Below are 11,375 nucleotides of genomic sequence, written 5' to 3'. Positions count from 1 at the left end.
CGTCTGTGAAATCGACTCTCGTTTACTATGGGAACCCCATAGTAAAACGCCCTTATGAGAACTTTTATTTTGAAGGAACAGGAACAAAGTGTTTTCTGAAATATGTCCGGGTAGTTGTTTCCGTTTGCAGCGCGAACGACAAAAAGTAATTATTTGTTCGATGTTACTCGGTTGTACCCTCTTATGTATACTTTCAAACGCATCATTATTTAACTGTATGGATATTTAAAGACGCACGATTAAGAAAATTCAGGTTATGGATACACGAGGCTCTAAGGTAGCTAATGTTTATTTTTCCTAAGCCTATGAACCGCTATGTTGTAGTTTTTTACTTCATTGTTGTTGTTGTGATTTTATTAAGTATCATCAGCTAAAGGTTGTGCATATATTTTATAATTCCCAACATAAATAATTTGTTTTTTAAATGTAACATGTAAACCACTCATATTCCATGTTATTATTTTTTTTGTAGGAAATGCGACCCAGGGAGCTCCCGCCTCTTCCACCGGTTTGTCCTTGTTTCTTTACAGTTATTTAAACAGGGTATTGTACTGTGTTGTTGTAAATAATGTTGTGCATCATACAGCAGCAAAAATATCAGTCGCAGTTATACCCATACATCCTCTGAACATGTGGACAGATTCATTTGAGGAAATCGCTACCTTCTCTTTTCTATTTAAATATAATTTGACTGTTGAATGCTGAATCAATTAGTTACAAATAATTACACTATGCTACTATTAACGCAATAATTATATTTAGTACTTGAGTTAAAAGACTTCTCAGATTCAACTTGTTCACAGTTTTCTTAAAATAATTTATTTGGACAGTATAACAGTACTGTGAATGATCATTCCCAATTAACTCAAGTTGAAAGCTATTAAAAAGTACAAATTAGGAGAAAACCTGACTCCCTGTGATATTTTTTATTCACAAAAGTAAAGTGCAGAAGTATATAGGCCATAACAACAAGATCCATAATCTGAACCCTTAAGAAAGGCTATGTTAAACAACATGTTTCTTTCATGGTGGTTCATTAAACGCCTTTAACTGTGTTTAAAGAAGGCAGTGTCTGTAGTGAAATTATGTTGTGCTGCTCATTCCATGTCCATGGTGCATAGGAGAAATATGCCTAAAACACACATCTCACCTCTGAAATGTGACTTCTTTACTCCTACATTATCACCCATCAAACCCTTGAAGAAATAGAATAATGTTTTAAAGTTGTCTGTGCTTTTTTGGGACAATGTAAAGCATATTGTCATTTGTCAAAACGATTACTCCAGATACACACTGACATTTGAAAAAAAAAAAAGCTTTGACCTTTGACCTTTGCACTGAGTAATCCACTAAGGGGTTTAACAGACTGGATGTTACATGCAGCTTCACTTCTCTCTTACTTACTTGCTTCTTGTGTGAAATGGCCAGAAAAACTGTGGTAAGGTTTTATTTTTTTATCTTAGCCGTCTTATCCATGCCGGTTCCACTATTATGCAGTTGTCAAAGATTTAACTAGCCTCTTATGGTGTGCTTGATGTTGGGTGATTTGTTTTGTGAGAACAGAGTGTAAAAATGTTGGTCTTAATTCCAAACACATTTCTTAATTTACAACTGGGCTCTTTGTTTTCAAGGATATCTAATTTGTGATTTGGATCCAAGTGCCGTCCTAATCCAATTTCCCCACTGGTTAAGTGTGTGATTTGTTAGTGTGTTGTCATAGTTCTCAGTGTAGTAGTTACGCTCTGTCAAGTGATAAGACTGAGTGGTGCGAAGAGTGCTAAATTTAGCATGTTACTCTGTTTCTTTCTTTTCCTAGAAAAAGGAAGTGGCTGTAATGTACCTGTAGTAATAAATAAAAATCCAAAAAATAGGAATAATATAAGGAACAGTAAGAAATAGCAATGATAATGAGAAGAAGAAAAAGCAGGCGAGAAAATATTGCATTAGATTTATGATAAACACTTTTAATATCTTTTTCATGCAAGTAAAGGTCATTCCTATTATTAGGAGTTGTTATGATTATAACATACATCTATGCATTTATGATTTGTTTTGTAATGTAAACTGTGTGGTTTTACAAAAGTCAGTAGAGATCATTAATCAGACGTTACTGAGTCATGGTTGATTTTGTCTTTTCAGCGAGGTCACCGAACACTTCCCTCAATGCCCAGGTAGGTTTAACATCTTTAGCTTTGATCTTAGTATGCATTCACCTACAGTATTCATGCAGGATTTTTCTTATTATCTTTTGTTTTTTGTTGCATGCAACGCAAAGCCAAGACACAGCTGGTAAGTGAGGATGCTTTGAAAATATGTTGATGACATTTTCAATGTTCAATCCTTCTTCATTTTCTGACTAAAGCTTGTTTTGTTTTCTTGTGCAGCAGAAGACGCAGCACCAAGACACAGGAAGAAGAGAGTGAGAAAACAGAACAGTGGAGTCGATGATGTGGACGGTATGAGACAGAAATGTTAATTAACTTAATTTGTTTTGTTTTAATGACCAGTCCAACTAAATACAGTTATTTATTTACATATTATCTATGTTGCTGAAAATGTGTTTCAAATATTTCTGAATAATGAAATATTACCTATAAGCAGGTAATTAAAGCAGATAGATAAATATCAATATTTGGTGCCAGTGTATTGATTATCTTATCTCATGACTCAGGACTATGATATATTGCACGTATATATTTTGTCACACTATTTATTATATAGAATTTTTCCCATTAACATCCATTTACAGCAGACTAAGAGTTTAAATCACTCAAAAGTTGAAAAAATACCAAAAAAAACCTAAACATTAAATAGGAAATGAATGTGAAAGGTAGCTTTGTATTACTGAAAACACCTTTTAGAATAAAATGCCTGACTACTGTCCATGATTGCTTTTTAGATCAGCAGATGAAGATGGGAGGTCTGGGCAGCAGAAGAGAATCTGAGGTTGTAGAGCAACTTTCCCCTGAACCCGCTCCTGAAGCTCCTCCACAGAGGAGGAAGAAGAAAAAGAAAATACACACTATTGGTAAAAAAGAGACGCCATAGTTCTCCTGTATTCATGAAGGCTTTTCCAGCATGACAAAAAAGTTATTGTAAAAACCACCAGGCACTATGGCCCATCTGTGAATTCCTAACGAATAACACGACATTTAAAGACGTGGAAGTTCATGTTTGTGTCGGGGTTTCAGATCCTGAAGATGACCAGGCCGATCTGGTGAGTGGAGATGCAGCGGATCAGACCACAGATGGTGAGGAGGTGGTCAAAAAACCCAAAAGGAAAAGGTGAGAGACACTGAAAACAAAATAGGTACAATTAAAAGACTTATTATAGCACTACATGTTATATCTACTCACCATGGAGGACCACAGCTATTTTACTTTGTTAATCTGTTATTTGAATACTTGCATATTTTACAATCATGTTGGACCACGAAATACATAGATTAGTATCAAAAGCTTTTTGACATTTTTGCTTGAATCATCTATTTGGTCAATTATCTATTTATTTGTGAATAAGTTTCTGTTAATATATTATAATCGCAGCTCTAATTACCCAAAGCGTCTGAACAAATTGTACTCTCATGTGAACTGTAGAAAGACGTGTCTACAAATAATTGTTGTATTTCAAATTTTAAACATTTCAATTAGTACAATTTTGATTATATTCCATACATGTCACATTTTTAAAATAACCTTTCTTCTTGCAATTTTAGGAAGCCAAAAGTCGCTGAGGCACAGCATCCTGAGGTAGAATTAGAAGACATAGAGGAGGATGATATTATCACTGACACCCCTCCTCCACTCTCTCAGCACTCCCTGTTCTCAGCCCCCCAGGGTCAAAGCCAGCCGGTTGGGAAAGTCTTTGTAGAGAGAAACAGTGAGTGACAACCAAAGAGGAGGCCAAGGTTGCTAAATTTAAAGTGGTTGCACTGAACTTTTTGTGTGTATGTGCAGAGCGTTTCCAGGCTGTGGAGCGTTCAGACTGGAAGAAGACCAGCGACCAGATGGATCACATGACAGACTTCCACCACACGCAGCCTCTGTGGAACACCAGAGATGTTTCTGTCAGAGTGCACAGAGGCTTCAGGTGACTGGAACATTTACATGAGAACATCATGCCGTCTCTCCCGGTGTCATCTTTTTTTAACATCTCTCCTCTCTGTCTGCTGTATCCGCTTCAGAGAGTTTGGGCTCATCTGTCAAGGCTTCCTGGCAGGTTTTGCCATGTGGAACACCGTGGTGCTGTACTTGTGGGCTGGGCAGCACCTCACTGCTCTATCTAACCTGCTGGAGCAGTACCACAGCCTGTCTTACCCCTACCAGTCGCTGCTCTACATGCTGCTCGCCATCAGCACTGTGGCTGCCTTTGACAGGTAAGGATTTAGGATGGCTCCATAGCACATATTGTAGTGTCCAATATGATACCAATATACCTTGAATTTCTACTGATACTGATATTAATCCAATTGAGGTCCAGATGCCACATACCTGCAGTATTCTGACATCTTCTACTTTCTGATAAACTTTACCTTATCATACTCCAGGGAATGCTTACACATTGCAATAAAAGCATGTGAAACAAACACGATAGTGCCTTTGTGTTGGATTCTGTACCTGATATCCCATCTATATGTCTTCTTTGCTCATTTTCAGAGCGTTTTATGAAACAGAAACGGGAGGAAATGTTGCAGGAATCCCTGACATTTCCTTGACTTCAAGTTATTACTGTTGGATTGCCTTTTGCTGTTTTCTGCTGGGTTTAACTGTAATTCCCAATCATGAAAGAAAAGCAGTAAAATCTTGTTTTGTCATTCACATTGTGTGTAAACACTCTGCCCCTCAGAGTGAATCTGGCCAAAGGCATCACGGCTCTGCGAAAGTTTATCACGCTGGACCCTCTTGCTCTCGCTGTGTTTTGTGAGTACACAATAAAGTGTTTTTTTTCTCAAATGGAATGTGTTTGATTTCATTTCACTTTTCTTGTCTCATTTATTTCCCTCATGCAGTGTATTTCTCAGCGCTGGTACTCTGTTTGAGCCAGCAGATGACGGCTGATCGGATCAACCTCTACCCATCCTTCAACACAACACTATGGTGAGCTCACTATTTTAATGCTCAGTTTAACTTTTTATTGTGAAGTCAGGATATGAAACCTGAGCATTTTTTTCTCTAGGCCTCCGGGGTCAGAGCACCAAATCCTCCACCCATGGATGACAGTCAACCTGGTGGTGGCGCTGCTTGTTGGCCTGGCCTGGATCTTGACCGCCACACGACCTGAGATTGACTACACTGAGGGTGAGAGACAATAATCTGCATTTGTATTTGTGTTTTGAATAAATAGGAAAATCTAAATCCAACCTTTACTGTTTTGTCCTTTTTATCAGATAATCTGATGACCATGGAGATTGAGCTGCCCAAACCAGAAGAAAAATCAGAAATGACTGCCTGAGGAACTTCAGCTCTGTTGTCATTTTGCACAAATATTTGCACTATATTTTTGGAGTTCTGACTGTGTTTTGTTTTTAGTATTTTTATATTTGTACATTACTGTATAGTCAGGGTTTTATTCACCAAATCCAACAACATATTTTTATTCACCTTTGACCAGCCAGAATCTGACACTTGAGGATCATTTATTTTCTACAATAATTATATTGTATAATTGTACATTGTTGAAATCAATAAATTCCTTAGAAAGAGATGTTGATGGTATTTGATGTTTAGATTTTTGTATTATTTTAAGTTAGGAAATTATTTTTCTGTTGTTTGGAGGCATTTTCACAAAAGTTGTCGAACTAAAATACAATAAAAACAATAAATATTGACATCAATTTATATCACATAAAGCCCACGATTACAATTCCTAATCCTTTTGTGAATGCTACGTTTCTACCAAGACAGCGCTGTGTGAGAGCTTATCGATTTCATCTTTTTACATTAGTTTGGTCTGCCTGTACCACCCCGCCCCCAGGCTGTGCAGTGGAACGCAGATATCTCACGTTTGACGTTTCTGTAGACGTGGTGACTGTTAGTCAAGAGTTGGGGGAACTATCCAGTTATTCATGACTAAAAGCTGACACAATTGTCCTATTACAACCGAGCAGTCATGCTGGACTTTGCCATTTTTGCTGTCACCTTTGTCATCATTTTAGTCGGCGCTGTTCTCTACTTGTACCCGGTATGTTTCGAAGTAGCAACGCAGCTAGTTGTTTTGTTTATCCTGGGAGGTTGTTTTCACAGTCTCCTCTCTCCCGAACATCTTGCATGCCCAATTTAAGATCTTGCCGAGTCTTAATGATCTTCCTGTCACACGACACTGAACAAAGGTTCACTGCAGTGCACATGTAGAGTGAGCAGGTACCAGCGCCAATATGTGTGCCCAAATTACTTACAAAACTAAAAATATTATTGAATCAAATGCCAGAAAGCACGCCACTTGTAAGCCGATTTTATCCGAATAACTAAGACAATGATATGGAGTACTTGCAGTAGTTTCGTAGTGGCTACCGTTAGACGAAGCCTTTAATTAGCAATTTTTCAAATGTGATTCCATGTGACAAAGCATAAGTTCAACAATAAGCTGATTCATGGCACATTAGCTAAGTCAGTATGTGTTCGAGCTCCTGTGTTGAAACTGCACTTATGCATAATATACAATCGTAAATCGTACAAGCAAATGATTTTTATTGTAAATAACATGTCATTACCATTTCTATTTCTAGTCATCCAGAAGAGCCTCTGGCATTCCAGGTTTCAACCCTGCAGATGAAAAGTGAGTTGATATGTTTCACCAGCTGGTATTAACTTCCAGATGTAAACATTTAAATAATGTGTGTTTAGATTTCTTTCATCTCAAAGCATTTGGTATGGAAAATCTATGCCTGAAATTCTAACTCTAATTTTTCACATTTTGGAGTCAAGTCCCACATCACAAGTACAGGACTGTGAGTATCAAATGGCTGTTCAAAGTAGATTCACATCCATTGCCATCTGCTCCGTCAGGGATGGAAACCTGCAGGACATTGTAAACAGAGGCAGTCTACATGAGTTCCTTGTCAGTCTGCATCAGGAGTTTGGATCTGTGGCATCATTCTGGTTTGGCAGTCGTCCAGTCGTCAGCCTGGGCTGTGTGGAGCAGCTACGGCAGCACATCAACCCCAACCACACCAGTAGGTCCTACAGCAAGAAAAAAAAAGATACATCTTGAGTCTTCAAACATTTGTGAAAAAAACAACCTTCTCTTTGCTCCTCACAGCTGACTCCTTTGAGACGATGCTGAAGTCACTGCTAGGATACCAGTCAGGGATCCAAAGTGGGGTCAGTGAGGCAGTGATGAGAAAAAAGGTGTATGAGACTGCCATCAACAATTCAGTGAAGAACAACTTTCCTCTTGTGCTCAAGGTTTGTACAGCAGGTTCCAGGAACAGAAATACCAAGCGATATCAAATGTATCCTCTGTAATGATCTTTTGATTTCCAGCTTGTGGAGGAGCTTGTCGGGAAGTGGAGCTCATTCCCAGATGATCAGCATATCCCATTGTGTGCTCACCTGCTGGGCCTGGCCATGAAGACTGTCACCCAGCTGGCCCTGGGTGAACGCTTCAAAGATGACACAGCGGTCATCTCCTTCCGCAAGAACCATGACGCGGTGAGGCAATCTATGTTAAAAAACCTCAGACATCATGGTGGTGTTAAAATGTGGCCTTTTCCACATACTTTTTTTGTTTGTTTTTTTAAATCATCTATTCTTTACTAACTACAGTGGCTGAAAACAGGTCATGTCATTCCTGTTTAGTGCTATCAGCAGATCTTGGGGTATAAAATGTTTTATAAACCTGTTAAAAGTTCTGTTGGAATGGGTCAATCATTCTCATCCTCTTACTTGCAACAACACCACCAGATCTGGTCAGAAATTGGGAAAGGCTACTTGGATGGTTCTCTTGAGAAGAGCGCCAGCAGAAAAGGACATTATGAGAAGGGTGAGAGATGTTTTCATTTTTACTTTTCTCTATTTTGTCTTAATTTTTCCTTCCTGGCCCTTAAACACATGTGGGAACAGCAGTGGTTCAGCTATGATCTGTGTGTAATGCTGTGTGATAGACAGGTAGAAAAAGAGTGTAAGAACAGACATGCACAACTCGTGCTGTGTTAGCATCGCAATCAGTGAAAAGCCATTACTGAGTTCCCTGCTGAAAGCAGTTGTTTCACGCTGGCTAATTGTGAATGCTGTCTGAAGAAATAGTAGCATGATGCTTGAAGTGCAGACTTTTTCAAAAATGTAAAATAAATAAGCAGTGTAATTATTATATCTTTTATTGTTTTTCCCTGGGAGTTCAGCTCTGTCAGAGATGGAAGCTGTGCTGCTGTCACTGGTGAAGGAGAGAAAAGCCCAGAGGAAGCAGACAGTGTTTGTAGATGGCCTCCTTCAGTCCAGCCTCACAGAGCGACAGGTGAATACTGATGAGGTCCCACTCTGGTTCAAAACCTAAGCGATAACTGAAGTGAAGAAGTGCTGAGGTGAGTTTTGTTGTTTGTTTCAGATCATGGAGGACTGCATGGTTTTCACATTGGCTGGATGCGTCATTGCTGCAAACTGTAAGTGACATTGATGAAAAAAAAAGTGTATTCTCACAAATAGCCAGTTGAATAATAACGGAATCAAGGCTGCAACAAGCAATAATATTAATATTATAACAAATATCAGGATTAGTATCACGTATTAGTAAAGATACATCACAATTTCCAGAGTCCAATTAAGAGTTAAAAAGTTTATTTTGACAGCAAGACCTTGTTTTGGAGGAATACTGTTGACATTTCTGCCTAAACATTTTCAAAATTATTTATTGATTCTTGCATTTTGGTGTGTTTTGAATTCAACAATTGCTTTCACTAAAGTTGCATTTAAATTTTTATAATAATCAATATTTGTTGTAGTGGAGTGGTATCATATTGAAATTCAACCGTAGAATCACCTTCAAAGGTATATGAATGCTCCTGAGTCAAATGAATCTCTAACACTCCAGTGTAAATTATGTTTTATGGCAGTGTGCATCTGGGCTCTTCACTTCCTGTCCACCTCTGAAGAAGTTCAGGACAAGTTGTACCAGGAGCTGGAGGAAGTTTTGGGTTCAGAACCACTTTCCTTGGACAAGATTTCACAGCTCAGGTAAGGATTTTTGAGTCTGATTTAAATCTCCAGCCAAGCACATGACATTGTTTCATAAACATGAATGGGGGCACAGTAACTTATTAATGATGCCAACTTCGTGTTAAGGTATTTAAATCCTACTTACATATATTTATCATATTTACATCTACAGACATGGTTGATGCTTTTATTAAACCCAGTCTCATAATATTCCTGTCCTTGGAAAGATACTGCCAGCAGGTTCTTAATGAGACAGTTAGGACTGCCAAGCTGACCCCTGTCGCTGCCCGGCTTCAGGAAATGGAGGGCAAAGTTGATCAACACGTCATCCCCAAAGAGGTTTGTGTGTCTGTCCATTTCTCCTCATCTCTTAGTCACATTATTAGACCCAGACAATCGGAAGTTATTGTTTGGTCTCTTGTAAAGAAGCCTTGAGAACAGAAATGATTTGAAGAATCATTCATTTTAGAGTTAAAAAATAACAATAATATTTTGTATTTATGTAATATTAATACGTTTAATGTATTGTTGTTTTATTGTCAGACTCTAGTGATCTACGCTTTGGGAGTAATCCTGCAAGATTCTGACACCTGGAGCACCCCATACATGTTTGTTTTTCTTAAATTAATATTGATAGTTAAAATTATATTTAAAAAAAACCAAAAAAAAAACAAAAGCTGGTGATTATTACTGTGAAATCTTCCAGGTTTAACCCAGATCGATTTGAGGAGGAATCAGTGCGGAAGACCTTCTGCCTACTTGGATTCTCTGGAAATCAGACGTGTCCTGAGCTCAGGTACTGTAGAATTTTACAATTTCTTCTGACTCTTTTAAGCATTCAAGCATATTTTCTTTTTACAGCTGAGCTGTACAACCTGAGGTTTTAATGTGCTGTTTTGGATGTAAATTGAGTTTTATCAAATGCTAATGTCAAAATCTGTGTATGGATGTGCTGCATTTTTCAGGGAAACATTAATAATGTTATTATTATCATTTGGTTTCTCTGACAGGTTCGCCTACACTGTAGCTACAGTCCTGCTCAGCACGTTGGTGCGGCAACTGAAGCTGCACAAGTTGAAAGGACAAGTCATGGAGGTCAAATCTGAGCTGGTCGCCTCACCCAAGGATGAAACCTGGATCACTGTCAGCAAAAGGAACTAGAACAGGTCACAATAATAAGCCACAGAAGAGCTAAGGAGTTCAATTACTCAGTATTTTTTGAATGTCAAGAATCCAGTCTTAGAGAGAGATGTCATATTTAAGCCCATGACTCACATAACCCATATTTTCACACTTCCTGGAATTAAACTTTAAATCTGCATCCTTGGGGGCATTTATGTGCAAAATTAGGTTTTTGTTTTGCACTCAGCTTGCACTACCACTTCACCATGGTTGCCTTTCTAGTGCTTTTTCAACTGATGCCTTGTCTGGGCACAGGTCGCATTTGCATTTGTTGAAAGATGCGACCTCAGTGTTTTCATACGGTAGCACACAAATTGTTCCACTGGACTTGTTTCCAAAACTTTTTTTTATTATTATTAAATTAGGCAACATAATTCTTTGTAGAGTAATATTACATAATTAAATATGTATATAAAGATTTTGAGTGAGTTTGTCATCCTTTTAATTTGTATTGTATATTATTGCTACTTCTATATGTGAAACTAAAAGGAAACTTATAGAATAGCAGTGTCAAATAACCTGGAAATATTTGCACAAAGTTAAATATTATTTTCATCAGATATTTTTTCGATTTGTAGATAAATTGTTTGCTGTTGATGACATCAGAAAACTGTATAAATATAACTATTTCTTACAGCACAAAATTATCCTATGAATAATATATATATCAGTCATATTTAAAATTCACTATTATAAATTTAAAAAAAAATCTGTCTGTAAACATTGCATCTCCATATTACATACATGTAATTCACCTTCCCAAATGTGATTATTTTATTATTATGCATTATTGTGAGACAATGGGGCCCTTTTGGAAACACAAATTTTGTTTCCACCAGACCTGCTCTGAAGCAGATAAATGAAGTCTAGGTATTTGATTCATTAGGTTGGCAAAAACATATAAAAGGACTAGATTAAACCACACGAATTCTCTTGAACATTTTGCAAACCACATAACCTCAGAAACACGTTAACCAGTGGGGAGTTTGCTTTCATGCCTTTCTGTATCAATAATTTGGGAACCCCTGTTCCTCTAGCTGCTG

The 11,375-nt window shown here is 37.7% G+C and overlaps 2 protein-coding genes across 2 annotated transcripts; both read left to right on the top strand.

Annotated features, from left to right (window-relative positions):
- The first annotated feature begins 103 nt into the window (after positions 1–103).
- On the top strand, positions 104–5,704 carry tmem237b (transmembrane protein 237b). The gene is made up of 14 exons (XM_044019579.1): positions 104–277; positions 473–508; positions 2,140–2,171; positions 2,276–2,289; positions 2,385–2,456; positions 2,900–3,028; positions 3,192–3,285; positions 3,717–3,880; positions 3,958–4,090; positions 4,185–4,376; positions 4,847–4,920; positions 5,010–5,097; positions 5,177–5,298; positions 5,388–5,704. Exons 1-14 carry the CDS (start codon positions 257–259, stop codon positions 5,450–5,452), a joined length of 1,236 nt encoding a protein of 411 aa, XP_043875514.1. The 5' UTR covers positions 104–256; the 3' UTR covers positions 5,453–5,704.
- Positions 5,705–5,778: 74 nt separating this feature from the next.
- Positions 5,779–10,751, top strand: LOC122765352 (cytochrome P450 20A1). The gene is made up of 13 exons (XM_044019578.1): positions 5,779–6,181; positions 6,726–6,775; positions 7,006–7,172; positions 7,259–7,404; positions 7,483–7,650; positions 7,903–7,981; positions 8,340–8,452; positions 8,543–8,597; positions 9,048–9,168; positions 9,378–9,489; positions 9,694–9,758; positions 9,857–9,946; positions 10,161–10,751. Exons 1-13 carry the CDS (start codon positions 6,110–6,112, stop codon positions 10,309–10,311), a joined length of 1,389 nt encoding a protein of 462 aa, XP_043875513.1. The 5' UTR covers positions 5,779–6,109; the 3' UTR covers positions 10,312–10,751.
- The last annotated feature ends 624 nt before the right edge of the window (positions 10,752–11,375 follow it).

Source organism: Solea senegalensis, linkage group LG2 (genome assembly GCF_019176455.1).
Source record: "Solea senegalensis isolate Sse05_10M linkage group LG2, IFAPA_SoseM_1, whole genome shotgun sequence".
Taxonomy (NCBI): domain Eukaryota; kingdom Metazoa; phylum Chordata; class Actinopteri; order Pleuronectiformes; family Soleidae; genus Solea; species Solea senegalensis.
This window is presented reverse-complemented; position numbering and strand designations above follow the sequence as displayed.

Coding starts and splice junctions, on each gene's coding strand:
- tmem237b (XM_044019579.1), top strand. CDS start 257: ATGGATACACGAGGCTCTAAG. Junction 5,098..5,176: donor TCCTTCAACACAACACTATG/GTGAGCTCACTA, acceptor TTTTTTCTCTAG/GCCTCCGGGGTCAGAGCACC. Junction 5,299..5,387: donor TGAGATTGACTACACTGAGG/GTGAGAGACAAT, acceptor CCTTTTTATCAG/ATAATCTGATGACCATGGAG.
- LOC122765352 (XM_044019578.1), top strand. CDS start 6,110: ATGCTGGACTTTGCCATTTTTGCTGTCACCTTTGTCATCATTTTAGTC. Junction 6,182..6,725: donor CTGTTCTCTACTTGTACCCG/GTATGTTTCGAA, acceptor TTCTATTTCTAG/TCATCCAGAAGAGCCTCTGG. Junction 7,651..7,902: donor TCCGCAAGAACCATGACGCG/GTGAGGCAATCT, acceptor CAACACCACCAG/ATCTGGTCAGAAATTGGGAA.